The sequence below is a fragment of the Metopolophium dirhodum genome, chromosome 4 (genome assembly GCF_019925205.1).
Source record: "Metopolophium dirhodum isolate CAU chromosome 4, ASM1992520v1, whole genome shotgun sequence".
NCBI classification, from domain to species: domain Eukaryota; kingdom Metazoa; phylum Arthropoda; class Insecta; order Hemiptera; family Aphididae; genus Metopolophium; species Metopolophium dirhodum.
In genome coordinates this window covers 27,233,931-27,261,920 of record NC_083563.1, presented here as the reverse complement: position 1 = coordinate 27,261,920, position 27,990 = coordinate 27,233,931, and the positions used below count along the sequence as shown (strand labels likewise).

Here is a 27,990-nt window from a genome sequence, read left to right as displayed (position 1 = left end):
AATTACGATTATATGGATTACATACACAAATACTTGTAATTCGTGGGGTACTCAATAACTGTTTTGAGGATCCCAATAAGTAAATAAAAAATGATTTATGTAAAAAGTTTTTACTTCAAATTATAGTACAAACAGGCTATTTACTTGGATGTATATATAATGTACATTCAATATTCAAAATAAAGAAAAATCGAATGATATACCAACATCGTATTATTTACAATATTATCATTAAAGTGTCTATATAGGTATATTTACATAATTTTTTTATCGCTATTTAAAAAATATACAGTACACACGTGTAAAATATTAGCAACTATAAACAATGATATAGTATATTAGAGAAAAATAATTGTTTACAATCTATGTTGACTTTTTTGATAACTGGAATACTTCGTTTGTACCACAGCTGCAGTGCTTCAACAAAAAAATCCCACTTACCCATTGAGTTTTAATGACAAATAAACGAAACAAATTTCTAACAAACGACGACTGCATTATTTTCGGGCAAATATGCACCCGTCGCGGCCGTTGCAAAAATATAAACTCAGAGCGAGTCCTTTTCCTGCGGCAGATCGTCCCACTGTGACTAATATATATATATATATATAATATATTTTATATAATATGTATGTATAACGTTCTACACACTCGACGCAAGCGGAAAGTCGTAAAAATATTGTGCGGGTGCGCTTGACCCGTACTCGTTCGAACCGACTGCGGGTTATCGCCACGCACCCACATCCACCTCCACCACCTCCACCAGCAGCGGTTGAACTCGATTGCGCGGGCCAAAGTTCAGACCAAATCGTCCGTCTTCCTGAGCTGGGCCTGTATGGCTGCAAACGTCTTGCCCTTGGTCTCGGGAAGCCACAGCAAGCAGCTGATTATGGACGTGAGGCTGAACAGCGACGATATCAGATAGTTGCGGTACATGCCACCGTCGTCGGCCAGCACGGGGTAAATCTTGAGGGCCAGGAACGACGCGACAGTCAGCGTGATAGTGTTGACCGCGTTGGCTATGGACCGGGTGTTGGACGGGAACAGCTCGCAGTTGATGGTGGACAGCAGCGAGCCAAGGCCGAGCGTGTGCGCGACGGACAGCCCGCCGACGGCCAACACGCACAACCACCCGTAATCGGTCACGTCGTACGTGGTGCACCTGTCCACGTAAAAGTACGCGAATATGGCCGTGTCGAACACAAAGCACGAAGCGCACGACACAATCATCAGCGGCCGACGGCCCACTCGGTCAGCCAGCACGGTGGACGGCAGCGCCGAGAACAGCACCGAGCAGGCGAACACCAGCGACAGCTTGTTGGCGTTGACGGCCACGTGCATCTCGGCGAACGTGATGGACGCATACGATATGAGCGCGGTGACGCCGGCCATCACCCGGAACACGGACAGGCCCTGCACGATGATAAGCGCTTTGAGGCTCACCCAGTCGGTGAACAGCTTGGTGAAGGACGCGTTGCGCATTTCCTTGCATATGCACTCGACCACGGCGTCCATCTCATCGTCCACCGTACTGCCGGTGTCGTCGCCGCGCAGCCAGACCAGCGCCCGTTTGGCGTCTGCCAGCCGGTTCTTCATCACGTAAAAGTGCGGGGACTCGGGTATGGTAGCGAACAGTGCGCAGAACACCACTGGGCCCGCCATCGCGGCGTACGTGAGTCGCCTGTAGTCTAGGTACATGCCGGCCGCGTACACGTACAGTATGCCCACGTACATCATTATCTGGAACATCGTGCCCAGGGCGCCTCTGATCTTCGGCCCGGCGATCTCACCCGCGTACACCGGCAGCACTGTGTACGCACCGGCCGCCAGCAGGCCCTGTGTGAACCGCACGGCCAACAGCCCCTGAAACGAGTCGACGTACAGCAAAGCCACCCACGTGGCTAGCGCCATTGGTCCGATGATCTGTAGGCTGGGCTTGCGGCCCCACCGGTCGGCCAGCACACCGAACGGCAACGACCCCAAAATCAGGCCCCAGTCGATGACTGATACGAACCACGAGCTTTCGTCTACCGTCATCGGGATCGGGCTGTCTGGTCCCAGCAGTTCTTTCATGATCGGTGACGTCCACCCGAGTATGATGCCCACGTTCATTATGGACAGTGACCCTACAGCACACGTAACACAATATTGTTATTTATATAATAATCATTATAATATTATATTATAATATGCTTGACGACATAACGCGCTGGTGAGTTATACGGGACCTTTAAACTTGTCCGTTATAACGGAATTCTAATTTTTTAAATGTTTGTAGAAGAGGATGGCGCCCAAACTGGACGGGTGTATAGAAAATGATTTTATTTGGAATGTTGATTCATTATTGATAACTTGTGGATAAAGGGATAAAGAATTCTCATTTTGGGCTAGCCTTTCAAGTGTTTTTTTTTGTTGATATGAATTTTCCAGGTAAGTTTTTTGTTAATAAAGTCATTAGGTCACTGAGGTGCAAATATTATAGTGAATAATTAGATTAATAATTTCTAATCATAATGCGAAATGCGAATATAGTTTGAAATTATTTTTTTAATACTTATCTAAGTAGTGTGTATCATGTATATAATAAGTGCTTTTTAAATATTTGCTCTTAATATTAAAGATAACGAAAACACTATATACATATTATATATAGTTACTAATACTAAATATTATACAAAATTAAATGACTTGATTTAATTTAAATAAAAAAAAAATTGTTTATGGTAGTGTAGTATAGGTATTAATCAAGAAAGTTCGAGATTGTTCATAGTTAAAGTATTCAGTACTTTTCTAAATAAAATGAATAATTAGTCGGCCAGTTATAAAATATTAAATTAACTATTGCCTTTAGATTTTAAAATTTAAATTTAATCTCGTGGTTTTGTTGAATATTATACAATGTACTTTATAATTATTTGTAAACATAGGTTAACTATAGAAATCGCCAATTTAATTTATTTAGTTAATAGGTACTTTACTAGACTTTAGACTTTTTACATAAAGTTTATGTCATCATTATTCTCTTATCTTGAGGTTATAACTATAAATTACAATAGGTATATTACATGTATACATTTGTTATTTTTATCATTCTGTCTAAGGCCTCTTAAGATTAAAAAAAAGCTACAAATATAAGACAAAAAAAATGTGTATAATTTTGAAGTATTAACATTTATCATTTACCATAACATTTTAATACCTATTATACGTACCTACTTATAATATATATAATTATATGTTGCGTCAAAACACATAATATTAAGTGATAATAACTGATACCTATAGTTGCGCATAGAAACTAAATCAGAAGATACGCCACGCGATTAATAACGATTAATATTGTAAGAGATACATTTACAATAGATTTATTAACAAACCCGCCGGTTCCAGTCCTATGATAAAGTAGGTACACAGATAAATAATATGCATTGTTTATTTTGAATAGTGCTTCGCTATGGTTAGGTTAGGTACTCATAAGTAAACAAGTTATAATTATATGATGTATTATTCACTTAAAAACAATACAGAACTAAGTAGTTTGACTATGTTTGATTTGATTGATTAAAAAATAAATATCTTTATACCAGATATCGAATCGACAAAATAATAATTGGTTTTTAAGTGGTACCTAAAGTATCTTGCAAAAAAAAAAAAACGGTTCTTATCACAAACATATGTTTTCCTTGTTAAGTTACACTTAAGACTTAAATATTTTAACACTTAAACTCAGTTTAATCGATTTAAGAAGATGTAATATCTTTTGACTTTTGGTACCTATTCGATGTTTTCTCGATTGAATTCCTAACAATAACTACACGTCTTAATCGATTGTTTGATATTATATTATATTAATAATTGAAAACAACTTCGATGTCGTAGATACTTAAAAGATTTACGAAATTAAAAAACTGCCTCATTTTCAATTTATTATCAATTTAAATATATTATATTTAATTATAAGTTTATATTTAACCTAGAGACTTGAAATATGTTGGGCTATATACATATTATGATGAAAATCACTTTATTTAATAAATGTTCCATTGAGCATGCAAAAAATTGCATATCGCTATGAAAATAATAGCTACATGATGTGAACCTATACATCACTCAACCAGTGGCATGTAACATAGGGTCCAAGTGTTGCTCAGGCAGCACCTCAAAAATGGGTGGGTGGGTTTTGATAGAAAAAAAATAGGACATTTTATGGGTCGGTAAACGACATTACGAGAGGTAGGTCGTAGGTAACCTAAAATTATTTGAGCGACATCAATTTATTTATAATACACGTCAATGCATTCAACTGGGTCTAAAATAGATATTAAAGTAGAATCTGAGTAGATATTTATGTACCTACAAAACTATGTTAAAAATGCAATATTCCTACTTGACGACTGTGATGCTTTAAATAATTAAATCATTTAAATAGTATTATTAAAAGGCACCTGCGTAAAATGTTATCGTCTATCGAAATTACACTGGACTCGTCCAATGAGTTCAAAAGTTGTAACCTGATAAATAATAATGGTCAGTGCGACGGTAGGCATAAATGTATAATTATATAAACGTTTAGTTATTTCCGACAATGCAATTAGATTTTTCTTACCTGCAGTTGCGGCCAAAAATTGTCTCAAGACTCCTTTGTTTATCATTTTGTTGTGTTCTATTTTTTTTGTGATTAAAACTGATCGCAAATGAAAAATTTAAAAGGTGAACAATAAAAATATGTTTACGGATAGATATAATCGTCCAAGTCCGTCGAACAAAATTATTCCGACCGTAACGGTCTTCTGATAATAACGTTGTCCAGTTTTTTTTTTTTTTAACTATTTATTAATAATTGTTGTAAACATTTTTGTCGCACGCATATGTAACCGAATTCAAAATATAATATTATAGGACAGATCGCCGGCTTGGACGAATGTAGAATACCGAGTGGCAAGCGTAGGTCAGGCTCAAACACTTATCGGGACGGATTTCTTATCAGTTATCTTTGAACTTGCGAAAAAAAAGGGGAACTGACGACCATACAACATGAAATATTAAATCTGAACTACAAAATAATCCCTTTACTGACAAGTGTCACGTGTTACGTTATATACTATGACAATTATTACACCTATTACCTTTACCTAGCACCGAATGCGTTTAATGTATACTAATATATTATATTATGTACATAAATTAGAACATTATATTTAAATATATTTTTAATTTAATATTTCGTAAGGTGGATTTCGATATTTTACTAATGATTTTATCTGATTTACTAGATTAATTACACTTATAATGTTCATAAAATTACTTCACTGCAAATATATTTTAATATTATATAAATCAATTCATATTTTCTAATAATTTTTCTCTATATTATTATAATTCATAAAAATTCAACTATTTAACTATTTGAGCACACTTTAATAATTTGCATTCCGACCGTACGTCTATTCCGTGCTTAAAAATTTGAATGCCAATGTATATATATAAGGTTTAGAAGTGTCATCTAGTGTCAATAGTCAATACTATAGTTACTAATAATCTCCCACTAAACTAAAATAATGTTAATATTAATTCGTATATTTAATCAATTAATTATCATTAAGTATTCATAGTATTGTTCTCGTTATGATTACCCGTATAGATAATTATTAATATTTGACAGTTGTATATGAAAAAGTAATAGTATAATATAATGTACGAATTATAAAAACAGAGCACATTCATTTGTTTTGAAACGTTCAACAATTCTACATTTCTACAAGTTGTATAATGTCTACTATATAATTTCCATTCCATTCGTATTTCCAAAGAATACGCGATTATATAAACGAGAATTCGAATACAGAAACGATAAAACATGTGTAATGTAGAAAGAGATAATGTTCCTTTTTAGAACTGTAAAGTGTATATTATAGGTTCCACACTAAACCGAAATGATCCACTGCATCGGGAGTATTAAAATATTATTATATTATTATATATTGAGATTACAGTAAACTCTAGGTTATCCCTATTCCGTAGAATAGGGTGGCACGACAACTACAGAAAGTGATTACCTATAGGCTATAACTATTATCTAATCCGCAAAATACGAACTGAAATAAAATTGCGCAATTAAATATAATATAATATAACATTTACATTTATTTTTTTTTAATAAGACTTGGAGACAACTGAAGTCATTAGCCTGTTACTGTAGGGTTTGGTCGGTGCAGTTGGTTAGGGGCACGCGTGTGTGTGGCAAGAATTTGTCACTAAAAATCTCCCACTCACCTATCCGGGAACTAGTGACACCGGCCGGTGTGTACACCCAGAACACGTTTAGTGACTGAAAAATACATATTATATTGTACATAATTCTACGGATAGCACAAAGCGAATAATATAGAGTTTACAGTATATATTATATATATACACAATATTTCTTCAATCTATCAATAGTCTTGCTGATTGCAGACACGCGACTTATCTTTGATTTCTAACCGACCTCCAAACTGGAAAAATTTACTCATCAACACTTCTAGCCCTAATCTTTCAATGTACCTTCCCGCCTAACCCGCTCACATATTATGCCTCGTCCGGTCTATACCAAAATTTTCCGGCAGTAACTATATTGACCATTCCCAAATTATCCGGCTTATGCGCACCTCAAACCTTGACCCCATTTTCACTCCAACTGTTTTACGTATCCGTTCATTTGTATAATATATATTACATAAATCAGCCTGTTCAATTTATATTTTGACGTCGTTGGTTTTTAGGCTTATACGGCCATATTAATGAATAAATAAAAATAAAACATTACATAATATCATAACACTCGTGAATTTATGTCGTCGGGGTAAAAACATTAAGTGGTATGTACTATAATATTATAATATCAGAATTATTATTAACAGAAATGTACGTATGACACGTTATACTGAAGTGCGTAGGGTAGTTGTCCTTATAACACGGTCGTGGGCATAATACTTGACTGAACGTCGCAGATTACGGATGGATTTCTGTGGGCCAGACAACTCCATCTCGACGACGTGGACGAGAGCTCTGTTCATTGGAAATACCTGAGTGGTCACACTTTTACGTGCAGATGAACGACCGGCTGGCGACGACATGGGCAGTTCGGTTGACCAGGTTGTGACCAGTGGCCGAGTGCATGTAAACATGCAGCATTTTGTAAATAACGAAATATACTATAATATTATACGTATGCAGGAAATGTACGTTTATTATTTATAGATGCACAGTATTGTGGTATGCATGAAAAAATCTATTTCAAACTCACCACTTTCCAATTTTGTAATTCATTAAAATATTAAATATATAAAACTCTTTTATCCCGTACGCATGCGCCAGACTATATACATAAAACATGTGCATTTACTACGATGAAGAAAAATTTGCCTCCTTAAATGTTGGTACCAATTTAAAAAAAAAAAATTAAATGACGACACTGCAGACTCGTTGAGTCGTTCACCGAGCCGTTCGCCGACTGGGTGTGCCTCGAGGTATCCATCGACTATCGTGCATGGTCTGTCCGTGTTCCTGGTGATAATATCGTACGATCAATCTGCACGTTCTCGCGTGGCCGTCAGCGCCAACTAGCTGCCACCGTTAGTCACTGCCTTGGCCGACCGGGTGGTCCGCCGGCCGCTCATCAGTGCGCGTTCAACACGGCCATATTCGCGTACTTTTGCGTGGGCCTATGCACCACGTACGACGTCACCGAGTACGAGTGGCTGTGCGTGGTGGCCGCGGTCAGCTTGCTGCTGTCCACCGTCATTGACTTCAAGCAGTTCCCATCCAACGCTCTCAACAGCATCATGCTGACCGTCATGTCGTTCCTATACAGGATCTCGAGATATGTCTACCCTGCGCTTGCCGATAACGGTGGCATGTATCGCAACTATCTGATATCGTCGGTGATCAGCTTCACGTCCATAGTCAGGCTGCCCGAGACCAGATACGTTCGCCGCCATACCGGACCGGCTTAGGAACTTGGGCTGAGTTCAAACGCTGCTGACGGATGCGAAAGAGGAGGAGGAGGCGGCTGATGAGCAACAAGTGTATATACATATACAAGAACAAATCGAGTACCTGTATAACATTGTTATGGCTGGCTAAGACGGTAATTACATACGAGTAATATTATATAAGTCATATTATTATCTATATATGACTATCTGTAAACTAACAATAAAGCAAATTGTTTTTAAGTCGTTGTATACATAGACAACATAGTTAGTGATCTATTAATAAGTAGATATCTTACTCATTTAAAAGTTAAAAATCGCTTATTCTCGCCAGCCTATTACTGAGTTATAATAGGTCACTGAAGTCAAAATATTTTATAATATTCAAAGAATCATTGCTAAAAGGCGTTATACGATGTACTTGGTTTTTATTTTGCCCTCTGTTTATTAGGATCGTATAATCAACTAATCGTATGAACTAGTGAACTACCTACCTATATAATACTAGCTGATCCCGTGCACTTTGTTTCCCGTTAAATGTACCAACTCTATATGACTCAAACTTAGTTCAATTCGTTATTTAATATTCGGTATATGGTGTTCAAAATTTATCTTAACTTTTCTGTTGCCTGGAATAAAAATTCTGATTCGCAGCAGTATATTAACAGGTACCTTGGCAATCTACCTGCGGTAAATCGCGGACCCCGTGCTGTTTGTACGTAACTTTATAATTTAACTCTAAAGTATCAAAGTTATACCAAGTATGTCACTGAACTCCTCCTAAACGGGTGGACTAATTGTGAATGCCGAGTCTGTCGACCAATATTTCCTCCTCGTCCACGAAGACGTGGCATTGTTTATGTACGTGTTTTATATGTGAGTTTAATACGCTAAATATTTACGTAATTGCGATACATATAATATCAAAACGCAGCGAACAAAATAATTAAATGCATACACTGATTTCACGGAAACCAATATTATAAAACCCATTGCAACCATTCATAAACAAAAATGTCCACCGTAAATCTCTAAATCCCCGTTTGAGCACATCCCCTGGTTGGACCTAAGAGGATGATTTGTGAATCTAAACAATCTAACCAAACGCTTACAAAAAAATGCATTTAAATCGGTCGAACCGTTTAGAAGTTCAATCACAACACACGTACTGTAAAATTATATATATAAAGATAATGTGCTAGCGCCTGGCACTCATGATAAATAAGTTTCGTGTCCAAAACACATAGATACTCGAAATTACGTCTTAACCAGAATATTGAGTGCTTTGACTTACATGAACTATTCATCCAAATTTTTCGGATTGTATAGGTACTAATTTTCTAAAAAAAATTGAGTTAACATTTTGATTTCGGGAAGCCAGGGTCACATCTACTGCAGCACCTCAGATAGTAAAAATATTAGTTTATGTGACTTATAGCTTACAACTTTCAAATGTTGGTTATAAATTGTCACAATTAAGTGCTTATACATTCTGACGCTGATGAACCTTATTTACTTACATAGTTACATAATATCATAATATGGAAATATTTAAATTAATGATGTATCCATTTTACGTATTGCATGCCATTTAATGTATATTATTTATTATTCTGTATCTTGTTCAAATCTAAACTCAATTTTCCGTTAAATTCATTCGATATATTATATACCTACTTACAACATTATATTGACATAATGTCTAATGTACGTGTATAGTGTATGCTATAATATTCATATTTCATATTTTTGAACTACAAATTGTAGATACCTATTCATGGTTGTATTGCGTGTTGCCAATTTCTTCGTATAAACATTAGATATGTGTACATATAACAAAGTTTCTAATCTTTTAAATAATAAATGCCAAACTTTAAAGGTAACGAGCGTGATACGTATTTTATTTCGTTTCATTTATGTCAAAGTGGTGATAGACTTAATGCTTCAGTATATTATCTACCTATTTGAGTGCAAATCAAATGTGTGTGCAGCCTGTGCTAATAAGTAATTATTTCTATGTGCAATAAGTGCATAATACACATTAATACGTGTATAATTACAGAAAAAACCCCGAAAAAATTATATTAGTGTTGTTATTATATTATGGCTACCAATGTTTATTTTGTTATTTAATTTCAATCAAAGCAAAGCTGTATTAAGTGTTGTGGGGATTACCTACTATTTTAGCTGCCTAATAACTATCACGTGATGTGCTCGATGTTTTGATTGCGATTTGCAGGGCCGTCCCTATGGTAGGGTGAATGGGGCCCCACGTTTGAACTAGCCTCATACTTTTCGACATTATATTAAATCAATGTACCTAATTTTCACATAACTAATTTTTAACTGTGTTTTTCTAGATAATATCTAAGATATATTTTTAACTTATTATGATTATTCGATATTTACAAAATTACAATCATTATTATTTATTAGATTATTTGGTGTTCAAATATTATTTTGGTTGTCGCATTGGCAATAATAGTTATTGAGAGAACGCCATAACTCATAAGCCAATACTTATCACTGTTATAATGATAATTTTAAAATCCTCATAACTTGCTTTGCAATGTTGTCAAAGAACAAAATGGACCCACATCCCAGATGACTTGCCGGTGGCATCATAAGTCTGTGTGACTATACGTCACAAAGGAATGGTCGTGGGCCGCAATGATGATTGGTCGCAAACTTATAGTCAAAAACAATTTGACTATGCTGAAATTATTTGTATTGTTATAAATATTTAAAAATCTTTATGTTAGTCATTACTCATTAGTAGAGCTATGATTTGATGCACAATGTATGTAAGACATTTTAATTGGCAGTAAGTATGAAAAATATCAAAAATATATAAATAATAAATGAAAAAATTACCTAAAAAAAGAAAATAAAAAAATATAATGCATTCGAAATAAATGTTAAAATTTTAATACTTATTAAAATCGTTGACATATTTTATTGGGCCTGTGTGGATATAGTGTTCGTAGTTTTGGACTCTGAAATCAGTGAAATCAAAACAAATAAAATAAATATTAGGAAGCCGCATCATTGGTACCTATCTAGAATTTTCATATCATTTCACAAATATTGAAATCAAACGGACTATGCCTTAATTAATTAACTAGTTTTTTTAAATCAAACAAAACGTATTTAACTAATAATTTTAGCTATCAAGGGGCCAAGGGCGTTTTGTTCCACTTATCATTGTGACATGTGTGCACAAATGCACAATACAAGTAATACAACCCCACTACTGCAGGTGATAAATGTGTAGTGTTTCGACTTGTCAGAACTAAGAGTCTAAACTTCTTCGTATTATGATTTATATGTCAGTCTGTTCTAATTAATTTGATTTAACTCAATAACTCTAGATTTTGGCTGTTATCTGAAACGCGCTTTCAGTTTGTTATTTGAGGAAGTTTTAACCCCTTCATGCATGAATTTTTATTTTTTTCCGAAAAAAAATGTACTTATGTAAAAATACATCAGGATAATGGGAAAAATGTTTAAAAAAATATTCAAGTTAAACTTCCCCTAAAAAATGACTATAGTTTAATTTGTGCCAAATATGGCACAATGAGCACCAATAGTACATTTGTGCCATATACGGCCACCATGCATTTAACATTACAATTATTATTTATGCCATCTTGGAAACATGCACCCAAAATATGTTTTTGTAATTATTGATAGGTACTCTTGCAACTGTCCAAGTGACCAGTGGCGCAACCAGGGGGGTTTAGGGGTTGTACCCCCCCCCCCCCCCCCCACATTGTTTTCTAGTTGCAACACTGCAAGTGATATTTATGCATTTTCAAATTTATTCAATAAAAATAACTATCTGGAATATTCCATCTGGAATTTCTTTAAAGTAGCGAAGTTGATGATAAAATTTTGAAGTTTTCATTTTTGAAGCTAAATAAAAGTATAAAAAAAAAATAGTGATATTTTATATATTAGATAGTATTTTCACGACGCATAGGTATTATGACGTATTTCATTCTATATCGTTTAAATCTATTAATTCTGATTTTCTACCCCGAGAGGAGGATTTATATAGATATATAATATATGGTATCTGCTGCGCAAAACTATATATTAATCACTTAAATATTATGATACATCGCATTATAACAGGAACGCAGATATTGTCTGGGACCCGCGATGCTGGACCGGACGATGAGCGCTAACAAGCTGTGCGGTAACGTGGCTCAGACGCATTTCACAATCCAGACAGCGGTCGCCTACATGGCGTCTCTGTTGTTCAAACGAAAGCAATCGCTGATCGTTTACGGAGCCGCCGAAAGGTGTGAAAAAAGAAAATTTTACACCGTACCATAATATAGTATATATATACTGTATAATATTATACAGTGTATCCGACGATAAAGGTAACACGGACAGTTCCAACGCGTGACTTTGAATTTGATTAGATTCTTTTTTTACAGGACTTATTATTGTTTTAAATTTTGAAAATTTCAATCACGCCGCTAATAAATAGATAATAATTGCAGCTTGACTTGTGTATAATTTATTTTATTTATGTTCAAGGAAAAATGACTATTACAACTATTTCGTGAGCTTGGGCGTGCAGAACTGCAAATTGCTCACCGAAGATTTTCTTCAGTCGAGCTCCAACAATCAGCTGTCGCTGGATATCGTATCCGTACTGGCTACACCGCCAAACACTAACACTGGGGTAAGATCGTCATTCGTCAATTATATTTTACTAGATCGTGCGCAAAGTGCTGACAGTATAGGGCTTCAAGTGGCACAAAATGGAAAATGGTACTGTGATTCTTATTTTATTTTGAGATTTTGAGTATGTAATGCAGTTGCATGTCCCGTTCGACAAGTCATTAGGTGAAGAAATTAGGTCATTCATTAATTTGCCAAACCAAACAATTTTTTCCTCGAAACCTAAATTGCTTTTTTCAATACCAACACATAACAATATCAATATTATAGAAACATCTATTATATTATCCTTATACTATTGCGCATAGTAGTTTATGTCCAAACATAAAATATTGTTTTACGAGGTGTTGCACGTAGATGACGAGGTTCAGTAGCTAATCATAATTATAAATTAAAAAAAGGTGGATAAGTGGATGTCGCTCTGCTGTACGGTAGGTTACAAGTGGGTCACTGTAATGGATGGTGTTAAATTTGAATTCAATGATATAATATCATTGTATAAGAAAAACGATTCTGAGCGAAAACGGTCAGTCAGCCTATGATTTTACCAAGTATATTTGATGATATTATTGTGAATAAAGTAATTTATATATAACCTATTTATGTGGAGCCTTGTTTTAAATTTTCAATCCTTAGCCATAAAAGTTAAAAATTTATAAATTTATAAATTTTTAACTACAAAATAATTAATAAATTATAAATTTGATAAATGTTGTCAAAATTTGAACTTTAAATGCTTATAAAAAAAAATTGTGCCTATGTATTTTTAATATTTTTCAACTGCTATTAGAACGATATATCAGGAGCCTTATATTAAATTTTCACGCTTTTTTTACCCAACAAATAAAAATTTATTGATATTTATAGAAAAAAAAACTAAAAAAATTGAAAACTGACAATGTCCGTAAACAGCTCAAAAAGAGTCAAAATATTTTCAACATTTTATGGTGTATAGAAAATGCTAATATAAACATTCAGTGAAATTTTCAAGTATCTACAGTCATTTGTTTTTTAATTACAATAAAATAAGAAACTTGTTACATGAGAAATCGAGTAAATATCAAATATTGTAAAAATATAAATTTCAGACGTTCATAAAAATTTAATTTAAGTTTCTTCTAGACATTTTTTTTTTGATAAAGGTAGACAAACTTATGAGTAATCTTATATTACATTTTCAAATCTTAGATTTAAAAAGAAAAATTTTTATGAATTCTCATCAAAATAATTTGCTATTTTTCGTGATTTTTCCGTATTTTGTCAAAATTTGAACTTTAAATGCTTATAATTAAAAACTGTGACTAAGGATTTTTAATTTTTTTCATCTGCCTTTGAAACAATAACCTAGGAGCCTTCTATTAAATTTTCAAGCTTTTTTACTCAACAGATAAAATTTTATTGATATTTATAGAAAAAAAAAACTAAAAAAATTGAAAACTGACAATGGCCGTAAATAGCTCAAAAAGAGTCAAAATATTTTGTAAATTTTATGGTGTATAGAAAATGCTAATATAAACATTCAGTCAAAATTTCATGCCCCTACGGTCATTTGTTTTAGAGTTACATCAAAAACCAAAATCGATTTTCTCGAAAACAGATTTTGCGTAAAAATTCCCGTTTTTCCTTAATTTTTCTTTTGTTTTTCACGTCGCTTGTGAAAACTACTGGGAAATTTACTTTTGACCCCCCAAAGTACCAACTAGATTCACTTTCCTATCAGAAAAGTTACTATTGAAGAAAATCCAAGCACTTTTACTGTCCTAAAAGGTGATGACAGACACAAAAATAAAAAAAAAAAATAAAAAATAAAAAAATAAAAAAAAAAACACACATCATTGTAGAATCAATACATTCATCGCTTCGCTCAGAATCTAAAAAATATAGTAAAGTCATACTAAAAAATACTGATAAATCTAAAATTAATATGACTCAACTTCAAGGCCTCAACAAAGGTGTACTTTTCACTTTTTTAAAGGGAAAATGAACGAAGTCCAAAAATGACATTTTTTAAGAAAAAAAAATAACAAAACATGTACAATCAATGTCTACAGCTTAATTATGAAATGTTATCAATTTCAATAAATATATAAAAATATGTTATTGTTTTTTAACATAACAAAAAAAATACAGATCAACCTATTATTTTCTAATTAAAAGTAGTAATAATAATAAAAATAGTAAAAGCAAATATTAGTAAAGGCATTTGTATTTTTGGAGAGAACATAATTTATTAGCCTCATATATCGCACTGCGACTAAAGTCTGCGCACGCCAATGATGGCAGCTATCACATGGCCAAGGTGTATTCTTAAGTGAACGCCATAACATTTTGAAAATATTTTGCCTATTTTCAAGCTATATAAGAAATGTTCGGCTTTAGTTTAATTTTTGCCATTATAAAATTTTCGCTCGGTTAAAAAACTTGAAAATGTACAATAAAAGGTTCCTCATAAGTTATTTTGATAGCAGTTGAAAAACATAAACATTTTTACAAGCATTTAAAGATAAAATGTTGAAAAAATCCAACAAAATTTCGAAATTATGCAAATTATTTTGTAGTTAAAAATGTATAAAATGATCAATTTTGATAGGTAAGAATTGAAGATTTAAAACAATTTTTCTCATAAGTAATGTAACCAAAAATCTAAAAAAAATATACAATAGTTTTTTTTGTAGATATTTTAAGTTCAAACAAAGAATGACTATTTAAATTATTTTGTTGACTATAATTGACTATGCATATATTATAATATATAGTAGGATACCTATGGACTTTAAAAACAATTGCGAGACACTTGCGACTAGCAATTTATAATACATAAAATGTACAAAGTAGTGACTAAGTATGAAAAATTATATGCGTGTGCAGGTCACGGATCCCGTTCAGTTGGTGTGTTCGAAAGGTGGAGACCTTACGTTACTCAGGGCTGTGGCGTCGTTGGACTACACTGAAGAGTCGTCGGACATACCTTGCATGTTGGACCAGAGAGACACTCTACGGATGGCCATGTCTAAACCTCAGGTTTGTATTCTGATTATAATATATTAGTATTTTAATTTCAGCTCATTGAAATTTTAATTTTCTATATTTTGGGCATGATAAATGCTTACTGAAGCTGTAACCTATAGCTAGCTGAATGGAAGTTATTTTGTTTTTCGTAGTACTTCGGTATTTACATAGTGTTGTGTATTATATCATTGCATTATTATTTTTGTGGGGCTATGGAAATATAATTATAAACTAATTATATACCTACCTAGGTCATGGCGTTTTCAGGTTAATTCCATGGGTAGAGGGGGCAAAAAAATGTATGAATACCTACCGATTTTTTACCTACCTTACCGAACAATTAACAACATTTATAAAATGTATTTATCTATTAGAAAAACTGAACTTTTTACGACTTACGGGGGGGGGGGGGGGGGGGTCGCCCCTTCTCTACCTCGGGGACGCGCCTGACCGATGTAATAGTAGGTATACAAACGTCCTACATATAATATCCAATTACGGAATCTAACTCTCCAGGCTTAGCCAAACTCACGAAGGCTTTAACAATAACAATCTCTCTAGTAGTATACATTTGTATGTTCACAGTTTTTTTTTTTCACCGCTGTAATTTCACAACGTTCAAGGTAGGATGTCCGCCTTGAACACAATGATTTTACCGTGACAAAAATCATGGGGAGATTTCACAGTCGTTGTCCACCTATTTGCCACTCACACAAAAATATTTACCGTAAAGCATTTTACAGGGAGATTTCACATTTTTTGTCCACGAATTCTCCCCTTACACAAAATATTTACCGTATTTTAAAATTACAGGGAGTTTGCACACTCAAAATCGGTTTTACCCCTTACTCAAATATATTTACCGTGTACACACCAAATGTTTTTTTCCCAACAAACCTTATTATAAAACTGAAATTATTAAAAAAAATCTGAAAAATCTAAATTCAAATTATCGTAAGGGTAAGCTATCGAGTTCAAAAATACTTTAACGTTTGTAATCTAACAATGGTCAAATATACTACAATATTTTGATAACAAATTTTTGCAGACTTTCTGTAATCCGATTATGATAAATCGTGGTTTTTCTAATTTTGAAGCAGTTTTTAAATTCCATACAACTTTTTTAGTGTTTCCAAGTTCAGGGTATTCAAAATTATAATAAGGTTTGTTGGGAAAAAAAACATTTGGTGTGTACACGGTGAATATATTTGAGTAAGCGGCAAAACCGATTTTGAGTGTGCAAACTCCCTGTAATTTTAAAATACGGTAAATATTTTGTGTAAGGGGAGAATTCGTGGACAAAAAATGTGAAATCTCCCTGTAAAATGCTATACGGTAAATATTTTTGTGTGAGGGGCAAATAGGTGGACAACGACTGTGAAATCTCCCCGTGATTTTTGTCACGGTAAAATCATTGTGTTCAAGCGGGACATCTTCGCTTGAACGTTGTGAAATTACAGCGGTGAAAAAAAAAAAACTGTGAACATACAAATGTATACTACTCTCTCCACTCACCAAAAATTTCACTTATTATAAAAATGATTTATTATATTTAACGCCAAACGCAATCAATAAATTATAATTACAATATTAGTTAACTAGGCGTGAACAGTATGAAGTACTTACATAAATTAAAAAACAGACAAAGGACTAAGCTATATGGTTAAGACACAATATTATTAGCAGTATGTCATTATGGTGTAGATGATTGAAACCGTAGACTGTAGTAATGGTACGGAACATAAAATTAAACTTGGTTTCACATTTAATGAAAAGGGACTTAAAATTGTACACGGCTAAGAAGTTTAAGTTCATTTAAATTTGAAGGTACCATTTAGGAGTGCAGTTAAGGAGTTATTATCTTTTCAGAAAAGGTAAGTAAATGGCACTTGTTTCAGGGTAGCTGCAACCCAAGCAAACAACAAATTTAATTCATATTACAGATTGTGAAATGTATATTTATAATTATAATAATATAACAATAATAAAAAAATATATAATCTATACTTATACCAGTTATATGGGGCCGTATACGTATCTATTACAATATGCTGTACGTGATAGGTGCAAATCGTAGTGTACGAAACACATTCCCGGTTGGAGTTGGAAAACGGTGGCATGGTAAAGGCGGTGGTCGAAGAGATGAACGGATGGGCGTACGAGAAGCACAACATGGACAATTATTCATCGGTGAGCGCCGACGATAGCAACAAATTCAGCACTTCTGTTGAGACACCCTGGCGACCGGCTGTTTTCCATCCGGTTCAGGTTTGTGAGCGTTATAAATTACAGTATATATGTGTATATAAAAATATGGTAAGAAATTGAGTAAATATCAAATGTTGTAAAAATTTGAACTTCAGACGCTCATAAAAAAACATTGTGGATTTTCGCTTAACTTTTTTTTAATTCCAGTAATAACAACTTATAGAAACCTTATATTTCATTTTCAAGATTTTTGACTGAGCTAAATTTTTTTTATTGACATTAATTTAAAAAAAAAAATTAAATTAGAAAATTTCATATGCCTATAAACAGCCGGAGGAATCAACAAATCTTCATTCAATCATTTCAATTTATACTTTGCTATTATTGTTTTTTTAAACCGTTTTTTCTACAAAATTCTACTTTATATTAAAAAATATCATTAACAGCAGTATAATAGCTATAATTTTTACATATTTTTATTTCGTGTAGTTGCTTGATTATTTAAATGCATACAGATTTTATTTTATACATTTATAACTAAAAATATGTAGTTATAAATTTATAATACTAAGTACCTATTTACTTATACGAATTTACAACCTACATTGTAGACGAATTGGTCAGTTCAAATTTGGCAGTCATTCAATTTTTTTATATTTTCACCAATAAACTTTTCCTTTTCAGCAATCTATTAAATATAATATTATATTTATAACCTTCCTCAGTCGTTGTAAAACCTAATATAAAATCATAAGAATACCGATTTGTACACAATATGGGAACTAATTCGTACACTTAATTTGATTCGGGAATCAATTTCGTATTACCCGAATATTGATCTATTATAAATTAAATAACTAATAGACTAAATAACTATGATCTGCACTGCAACAGATTCTGCAGTCTTCGGTGATAGATTCTACTCTTAACTACTCTTCATATTATATTACCTCAATCAATATTTCCGTTGATAAATATTATAGGTACGTTTTTTATTTCCGATTATTCAACTTGTTACTACATACTTCATATGGACTTCAGTATGCCAGCATACTGTAGATGACGAATGTTTCTCAGTTGTCACAGTATATTATATCCGTATTGTTCGTATATTGGTAATAAATTATTACCAATATTTAAAACCCGGTTTTAAATACCAGCCACAAAAATATTAAATTGTGATACCAAAATTATAATAGTAAAAAATGTTCAATAGGCATGTTACCGAAAAAAAAAGGATGGGGAATTGATACGTGTATACAATTATGAGGGGGGGGGGGGGGTCAATTGTCGTCATACGGCGTTTTATCGTGGGAACCAACTGTCCCAAATTCAAAATACAGTATAGAATATAGGTACTTAATGAAACCATCCATAATAAGTAAAAAAATGTCAAAGTTCAAATTAAACTTAAATTTATTTTACTTTTGCCAAAAATGTTGAAATAATCTACTATACTTCCAAAAACTACATAAAAGTTGAGGACCATGTTTAGTTGTCTAGAACAGACATTTTTTTCGGAAAAAGATAAATAAATAATTTTTTTAAACCAAGAACTAGAAAGGTACTCTTTCCCTGCAGCGTATAGCGTCAACTATACCGGTCAGAACATGTAATCGGCGTCTATAATAATATGTATACATAACGTCGCGTATATATACCTACGCGACGTTATGACACTGTGCTTTCCCACTGTTTGACACTGCAGTGAAACCCAAGGGCAACCGCGGAAATTTTCACCGGGGGGGCTAGGATTGTATTATACATATATACATAATATACAAAAATTGGCAAAAAAAAATCAGGGAGGGCATGCCCCCCCTGCTTTGGTTAAACGTACCTTAAGGACTTTATTTACAAATGCCTACATACATATTACTATAGTACGCCATATTTTAAAATACTGTAAGGTTAGTTTTATTTTTAAGGTGTGAATACTAAAAAAGTTACTTATCCGACAGTTAGTGCATTCTAGGAAAGAAAAAACTTCATGATCGGTGTATAATATAATACAATTAAAGGTTTTAGAAACATTGAAAATGTTTTTTTTTTTAAATCACATTTATAATTCATATTAAGATTCCTGACAAGGATCGGTTTGAAACAATGATACTGTATCCAGATAAGTCAATTGAGAATATGGAGAAGAATCATGTTACTGGAAGCCTTTATTTGGCGGCCGTCAAAAGGGTGGTGAGTAGTATACACAGTAGGTACTTAACTACTATTCAAGATGCAACCAATGTTCTTTGTTCGACATTTTAGTTGTTGTTCATAAATAAGAATAAAAATAATATAGTTATAGTATACATACAAAGCTATTCATTTTAAATAATTATTAATTATTATAGTTTTAAAGGGACACATTAATTGTTTTGTGGTTTTTATAAACTCAAAATAAGAAAAATAGAATAGGTAAATTGTATGTTACTTATAGACACAAGCTGTCATTTTTGAAGTTGAATCATTATTAATTAGTAATTACTAATTACAATACATTTTACAAATTAATATTGTGCTGAGAGTTTGTAAACTTAAGAAGCTGGGTAGAAGTGTATGTCTAATAGTAGGGCAGGCATGTATGACGGCAACTAGACAAATACCTACTGTATAACACTGTATTGTTTGTTTCCAAGGAACTGATGACTTTTGATGCAAACCATTTGATACGAATGGCTGAGCAAAGAGGACTATTCGGCAAGCCTGTGAAAGGGCGCAAACAAAAGATCCCCAGTCCCATTATATTGTTGTCTCTGACCAATAGCGATGAACCCAGGTAACACCGATGATTGATGAATAATAAAAAACAATCAACGAACACTTGTCGTTTTATTAAATTGTGTAAATGTGTATAAACGTATTTATTTTAGAGTGATGTTGAAATTTGAGCAAATGCACGTTTTGGTGCCTACACATGCATTTCTACAACGTTGTGCCAACAAAACACTACAATGTCCTCGTTTTGGTAAACCTTATAACAACACATCCATACCTACCCGTTGGTGGAGAATAAGTGTACGCCATGTAATCAAAGCATTGAGGAAACCTTTTTTTGCTTGGACCAAAGTGCAAATGGTTAGATTTGGAAAACGTACAAATAGAATACCACTAAGATTAAAAAAAGTCACTACATCTTTCCAACCGCAAAAAACAAAACGGATTTATTTGTGTTCATATATATGTTAGTGACGTATAGTATAATTAATATAATACATCAATAATATGTAATATTATATATTAAAAACATAAATATAAATATTTTATTAACTAACTTGCTTTTATTAACAGCAACTTGTGAAGGTTGTGTGTGCGCATCTTCATCACTTTAGTCTTAAAATTTGATTATATAATTTTCTTAAACTTTTGTGTGGTTGCCATTGTTTTAATTTTATTCAAATGTATTTGTTGTCCAGTAGTACTTTTGAGAATTTTGATGTTACTGTCTTGTATGTGACGGATCGAGACAGTTTTTGGTACAACCCTAGAATTTATTCCTCCTTCAATTCTTCTGATTTTATTCCCCGATATGGGTAATCTGTTCACAAATTGAATGTTTCCTGAATTTTGACTGGGTACAGAGAATGTTTGGTAACCACAGGGTACTAGGCCTTTTGGTGCTTTGTTTACTACTAGCTTGACTTTGGAAGGCGAGTCATATGCAACCTGTAAAATTGTATAATTTATAAAATATAAAAACTATATGTTTATATGTTCTTCAGAGATAATTATGGTATTTTATATTGTGTATATTTTTAAGAGCACATTACATGGCTATTTAGAACATTTCAGCTCAAGTCTAGTGATGTAATTACTAATAATTATGCATACCTGTTTGATATTTAGACGTTCGGGAACCGTAGTCCTCGAAATAGTAGGACATAAGACATCAAAATCTTCATCGTCCTCTACAGGTTCTTCTTTGACAACCACTTTCCGTTCATTGAATTCATTTAAATTTGCAATGAAATAGGAACTGTTATCAATACTATGCTTTACTTCTTCTTCTTCTTGGGGTTCATCTGCAAAGACTATTGGCATATCCAATATTTGATCAGGTGTGATTTCTTCCATAACAGGAGCAGCAGTTTGATTATGTAGCGACTGGAAATTTGAACTGCATACTACAATATTCTTTTGGTCTGGTGTGAACATTACAGGTGAACCATTCATAGATGTTAAAGATGAAGCTATGGTATTTTAGAGAAAAATAGATCATTAATGGATGAGAATATAATATACACATAATTCAACATTAATATGTATTAGTATTGAGCTGGAACATACTTGTTTGAGAAACATTGAAATTGAAATTATCTTGTTCCTGTAACAATTCTGCTAGAGTAGAAAATTTTTGATTTCCTAATTTTGGTATAAACATTTCTTCTTGTTCTAAAAAATAAATAAATTTAAATAATATTAAAAACACCAAACCCTTCATTTTTGATAACAATGAGTTTCAAACAAAAGATTATCTGTTTAATAATTATTCCCGTTGAAATTATAGTAGTACACAAAAAAATTATGTTGGTGGGGGTTGATCATAAAAAAAATAAATACTTTAAAATATTTTTGTAATTTTTAATGTTTGTGAATACATTTAAATTGTTTTCATGTTGTAAATTGTGGGGGGGGGGAGAGCATTGAATCCCCTATATTCCACATGTCTATAGCCCAGGGATAACAACATTCTAACAAATGAAAATATGTCCACATGGAAAGTTATAAAAAGTAAAATTTGTGGTTACTATTTGTTATATTTTCTAAAATAACTTACGAATACTATTTATGGTAGAGTCAGCATTTTCACACTGAAGATAATATTCTTGTTTAAGAGAACTTGAAGGAGGAGGAGGCATAAGTTCTTCATCTTTTACTATTACTTTAGATGCCAAAGAAGAACTTGGTGTTTTGATAATCTTGCGATTTGCCGTTTGTCTCTTTGTAGTTTGTTTATTGGCAGGAACCATAGGTTTTTGGTTTCCTTTGTTGAGGCGTGCTAAAGGTTTGTCTATTTTAAAATAAAATGTATCTACTTTTAGAAATTATACTTTGATATTTAAAGAAAAAAAATTCTAAGTTAAATATAAAGAAAACATACAAGTTAGTAAACAGTGTTATGTAAAGTACAGTGGGTTTAATAGTATTAAAAAAAAGTTATAAGGTCTTACTATTAGGTTTCTTTTTGGAGAACACAGGTTTTTTAAAATCTGTATTTTCAACATCAGGTTTACGAATTATTTTTGGGGAAGGTTCCAAAATGTCTTTTAAGAAATTTCCAATTTCTTCCTGTAAACAAATGTTCACTATAAATATTTGTTAAAAATTTGTTAATAACATGCCATATCTGCATGTGTCATCCCTGTCTTATAAAATAATATACAACATACCAAATTTTGGTTCAGTAGAATCAATTTAGCGTTGTAAGCTTTATTATTAGAATGAAATGATCTATGATTTTCTGAACTAAAATTTGATATGTATTACATATTATGTAAGACAAAAACAACAAGAGCGTGTATGGCATCTATTTAATGACGTGTCCTACATGAACCCGACAAATGCGATGAAAAAAAAAGTTTGTATTTCATCACATTGGTGGTATTGTATTGTGGCAGAACAGCATGATCAGAATAGTAATCGTCGGACTCGCCGGATTTTAGTAGGACAAGGCGTCAGAGGACACTATACCCGCATGTGTTGTCTCCGTCTTACAAATGTAAGACATAGCAAAAACTGTTTTTTGCTGGTAAGAACTACTCAGGTTGTAGTCTAAGCTAAGCAACAACATTTTCACACTCAAAGAGAAGAACATTTACTATGCAACGGTGTTTTTATTTTTTCAATATCGGAACACAAAAAGTTATTCAAGTTTGAAAAACAAAAAAATAAAGAATTTTTAAACAAGAAGAACTTTTTTCGTATTTGTGATATCGAAAAATTTAAAACAACGTTGTACAGTTATATTGCCCTCTATCTAGTGTGAAAATTTAGTTGCTTAACTTGGACTACAGCCTGAGTGGTTTTTACCCGCGAAAACAGTTTTTGCTATGTTTTACATTTGTAAAACGGAGACAACACATGCTGGTAAGGCGTCCTCTTAATAGTGACAAGTTTAAATTATACCAAAACACATCTGTCAACAAGTTTTTGAGTGACTGCCTCTCTCATCTTAGTAGTATGGTTCATGACCAATTCATCATTTGCTCCACCAACTAGTATATGATTGGTCTTACATTTCAGCTTTACTCTTAATTCTTCCATATCCAAAACCCTATGAAATATTAGTAACTTGCTATTAAGAATAATTTTTTTTTAATGTACAGATAAAAAAAAAAGTAACAACATACGGTGAAAATATGCTAAGCTGGCCAGTCACAAAGACTGTAGGACATTCAAGACCCAAAATACAATCACCATCATAACCTCTTTTTACCTCAGATGAATTAACAATGAATCCAATACATACTAATCCTTCAACTTTTTCTAAAACAGCTACCTAAAAAACATAAACAAATACATATAAGTTAATATTTATTACAGTAATTGTATACATGTATTATTACAAATTAAAAACTTGTATTTGCATTAATTGTATACTGCATTTATAACACATTAACACAATATTTTATTTTAATACAATTTATAAACTATATAAACGTATTATTAATATCATGTAAAGACTTAGGGTTTATATTAAATAAGCTTGAATAAAAATCACCCTTCAGCTTTGAAGTTGAAAACAATAAATAATAAAAGAATAGATAGTACAAAACTATATCAACTATATATGCTCTACACGGTTGCATACAACTTATAACTTATTTTTTTATTTTTTTCAACTAGTTGGTTTGTCTTTAATTTTAATTCTCCATTCTAGTAAACTACTTGCCTTGTCTTTTTGATCCTTTAAAGTGTCAACTCTTGAATCATTTAAAATTTTTTCCTATAGGTATAAGAGTTATGGGGATACCTTTAGTATACTCTAGTAGTATATTAATATTGGTACTATATTCTCATTAATATTAATATTTATTATTTAGTATTTACTATTATAGTTTGTATAATGTTATATTGTTAAAAATATGAATTAATAAAATATATTTACTTGACATGCTATAGCAGCACTGACTCCAACACCAGCTAGGATAATAGGCCTGCTGGGATCTTCAGATCGCACTGATACAACTTTACTTCTTGAAGCATCTACCATGGCTTCTAAACTGGTTTCTATATCTAATTCTTCTTCACGAGAGTACTCTTCATAATCCCATGGTACTAAAATACAATAGACACATATTAACTTGATTAAAACACATTACATTTAATGTATGAATATAATTTAACCATTCAATTTTTATGATTCAAAAAACCCTAATACATTTTTATAGTTAAAAATAGGTACTATTAAAATACTTTCAGACTATCTATTTTTAAGTAAAATTAATATTATGAAGTAGAATTTTTTTCTAAATATAATAATTTGTATATCTACAATATATAAATTATTTAGATTCAGTATTTTGTAAATATATCAGTACATAAGAAATTTGAAACAATATGGTATTGCGAATGGAGTTGTAAAACGAGTCTGACAAGATAGATCCCTAAAACATACCCGATAGAATAAAGATATAGTGTAATAATAACTTAAATACAATATAATATGTTTGATATTATTATTTTAGAAAATATACAAATTGATTGAAAAAGTTAGTGTACGAGTATTAAATGTATATCATTATATGTGTAAAAGATTTATTTACCTTTTGCTGCTAAAGCAACATCTAATTCTGCTAAATATGATAGGGCATTCATCCAATCATAAGTCCTTGTATTCGGTTGTGTACAATACCCAGGAAAGTCTGGTACTAATATTATAACAGGATTTTTTGGTAATTTTAGCTAAAATATTTTTGTGTTATTTAATTTAATTGAATATAAATTATCACATGAAATTTAAACATTTATTATACTTACAGGTGGGTAAGTTATCAACATATAGTTAAAAGGATCAACAGGTTCATCTAGATTAATTGATTTTGATTTAATTTCTTCTTTAGAACGTCCTATTGAATTTGCTGATATCATATCATTTACAAATGATGGAGCAATTTGTTTCAATTTCTATTAAAAAAAATATCACACAGTAAGTAAAACAGAAAAAAATATATATAATTATTTAAATACCTCTAATATATCGATGTAGGATGCAAGATAGTCATCAGGTAAATTAGAAATGAATAGTCCATGCAACCATTGCGACAATGATATGTCCCAGTGAGTGTAATTAGTTAATAGATGGTGCATTTCAGCAACTGATTTTTCAGTACATATGATTTTTTGTACATACTCTTGTACTGTACCTTCATACGTTAATCTTGATAAACGATTTGCGTATAAAATAGATAGAGCTCTTTCAAACAAAGTCCGTTCAAGTTTATTCCACCGTTGTCTATAACAAATAATTATGTTAATTTTTCGTATTAGATCCAATTAAGTTGATTACTGGCATTAATAGCAATATCAAATCTTTTCACAATTTCTAACATTTCCTGGATGATAATGCCTTTCAATTATCACATTCAGTTATACAAGACAATTTTTAATTGTATTTACAATCAAGCAGTTCAAAAATAAGTATTTAGTGACTCAGAATCGTTATAATGATATTGAAAGTTGCAAACATACTTGTTAATATTATCTTCCCACATTTCAGGGTCTCTAGGTAATTTTGAATTTCTATATGATTCTATTGATTTAGCTTCAACATCAGGTCTATATGTTAATAACTTCACATCTTTGTCAACAGTTTCAATGTCAACGTCATCAGTAGAAACTTCACTATAAAGAAAAAATAATTGTGCCGAGTTAGTTGGATGATTCACAATATGGTAGAATAGTGCATTAGGTTTACTTTTGAACAAATCTGTGTATAAATAATGTTTGAATTGTAGAACACAAATTGTCTTGCTGATATTCGGCTGACGAATAACTGTGTTCGGTTAATGTTGTATTTTGTTGATATTTCTACGCATTCACATATAAGTCATTAAATTATTCATTCATAAACACATTTTTTTTTTAACGGAATAGGTACATACTTTTCTTTGGGATATGTGCTCTAGGTACGACGTGAAATCTGATTTTAGTTCGGAGTCTACGTCGGAATCCATTTTGAACGCTGTTCAGTCAAGAGGCTAATAACAAAAACTTATAACTAAATACATTTAACAGTATTGTTTAACACCAATGTTATTGTGTTACTAAAAAAAATATGTAAACAATATCTTATCAAAAGTCAAAATAATATGAAATAATATAAAATAAAAAATGAAAAAATTAAGACTGTTGAAGTAAAAGATAAAATTTCGTTACACCACGACCGTGGAATATGGATAAACATAACATAAGAGATGTTTGCACTTGGAAAGATAAATTTGATGTAATCATGGTTAATGCGAGATAAATAAAACCGCGTGGATTTCATGGAATAAACGATAAATTTAATTTATTTTACGAATGAACCGCCCAATTTTGAATTCTGAATGATATTATTTTATGATACATGACAGTTTAAATAGTTTAATACATAGAGTAGTACTTACTACTTACAGTAGTTAGTAGAACATACTAACTCTAGTACTCTATGATTTGATACTACAAAAGGTAGATATTTTTCTGAACATTTTCAAATTTTTTTAAAATTCAACCAGAAATATTAAATTATTATACATCATTACAGTACAATTATTTGTAATTATTTTAAACCAAGTCATAAACTAATTTAACCTACATTGTAGTATGATACCCTTATGCTCAGTAATTTAAGTGTTACGAATGTAAATGTCACATTAATATCAACCCGTAGAATGTCAATCCTTAGTTATTAGCATGATTTAAGATATATCTTAAATCTTGGTTATTAGTCTTTGGGGGTTTTATCCCACTCAAAAGTCTCAAAAGTTTTTTTATTACTCTAACGCTCACACTTACCGTTATCAGTTATCAGTTTATCACTTTTAGGGTGATCTGACCCCACCACCACAATCTGACTTCACCGCGTTGATTTTTTTTTATTCAGATTTCAGACTTTCAGAGATTT

At 32.1% G+C, this 27,990-nt stretch overlaps 3 protein-coding genes across 5 annotated transcripts in view; 1 reads left to right on the top strand and 2 right to left on the bottom strand.

Annotated features, from left to right (window-relative positions):
* LOC132942454 (uncharacterized) overlaps positions 1 to 21,152 on the top strand; it is a 31,096-nt gene extending 9,944 nt beyond the window's left edge. For both annotated transcript variants that reach the window (XM_061010851.1, XM_061010852.1), the window contains 7 exons: positions 12,111 to 12,280; positions 12,525 to 12,672; positions 15,540 to 15,692; positions 17,745 to 17,948; positions 19,968 to 20,081; positions 20,525 to 20,664; positions 20,759 to 21,152. In XM_061010851.1, coding sequence (XP_060866834.1) covers positions 12,111 to 12,280; positions 12,525 to 12,672; positions 15,540 to 15,692; positions 17,745 to 17,948; positions 19,968 to 20,081; positions 20,525 to 20,664; positions 20,759 to 21,074 — 1,245 coding nt within the window. In that variant the 3' untranslated portion in view covers positions 21,075 to 21,152. The remainder of the gene's footprint in view (positions 1 to 12,110; positions 12,281 to 12,524; positions 12,673 to 15,539; positions 15,693 to 17,744; positions 17,949 to 19,967; positions 20,082 to 20,524; positions 20,665 to 20,758) is intronic.
* Positions 95 to 21,299, bottom strand: LOC132942455 (facilitated trehalose transporter Tret1-like). 2 transcript variants are annotated; one of them, XM_061010853.1, is made up of 2 exons: positions 21,161 to 21,299; positions 95 to 2,126 (listed from the first exon to the last, which is right to left on the bottom strand). In XM_061010853.1, the coding sequence occupies exons 1-2, from the start codon at positions 21,207 to 21,209 to the stop codon at positions 799 to 801; spliced, it is 1,377 nt and encodes a 458-aa protein (XP_060866836.1). In that variant the 5' UTR covers positions 21,210 to 21,299; the 3' UTR covers positions 95 to 798. The 2 variants fall into 2 exon arrangements, with proteins under 2 accessions (XP_060866836.1, XP_060866837.1); XM_061010854.1 differs by lacking the exon at positions 21,161 to 21,299 and adding an exon at positions 4,607 to 4,928.
* On the bottom strand, positions 21,017 to 27,281 carry LOC132942453 (KAT8 regulatory NSL complex subunit 3-like). The gene is made up of 14 exons (XM_061010850.1): positions 26,990 to 27,281; positions 26,803 to 26,915; positions 26,577 to 26,729; positions 26,076 to 26,340; positions 25,866 to 26,012; positions 25,652 to 25,790; positions 24,994 to 25,163; positions 24,236 to 24,384; positions 24,012 to 24,159; positions 23,057 to 23,174; positions 22,663 to 22,896; positions 22,173 to 22,277; positions 21,717 to 22,075; positions 21,017 to 21,551 (listed from the first exon to the last, which is right to left on the bottom strand). Exons 1-14 carry the CDS (start codon positions 27,059 to 27,061, stop codon positions 21,231 to 21,233), a joined length of 2,493 nt encoding a protein of 830 aa, XP_060866833.1. The 5' UTR covers positions 27,062 to 27,281; the 3' UTR covers positions 21,017 to 21,230.
* Positions 27,282 to 27,990: the final 709 nt, after the last annotated feature.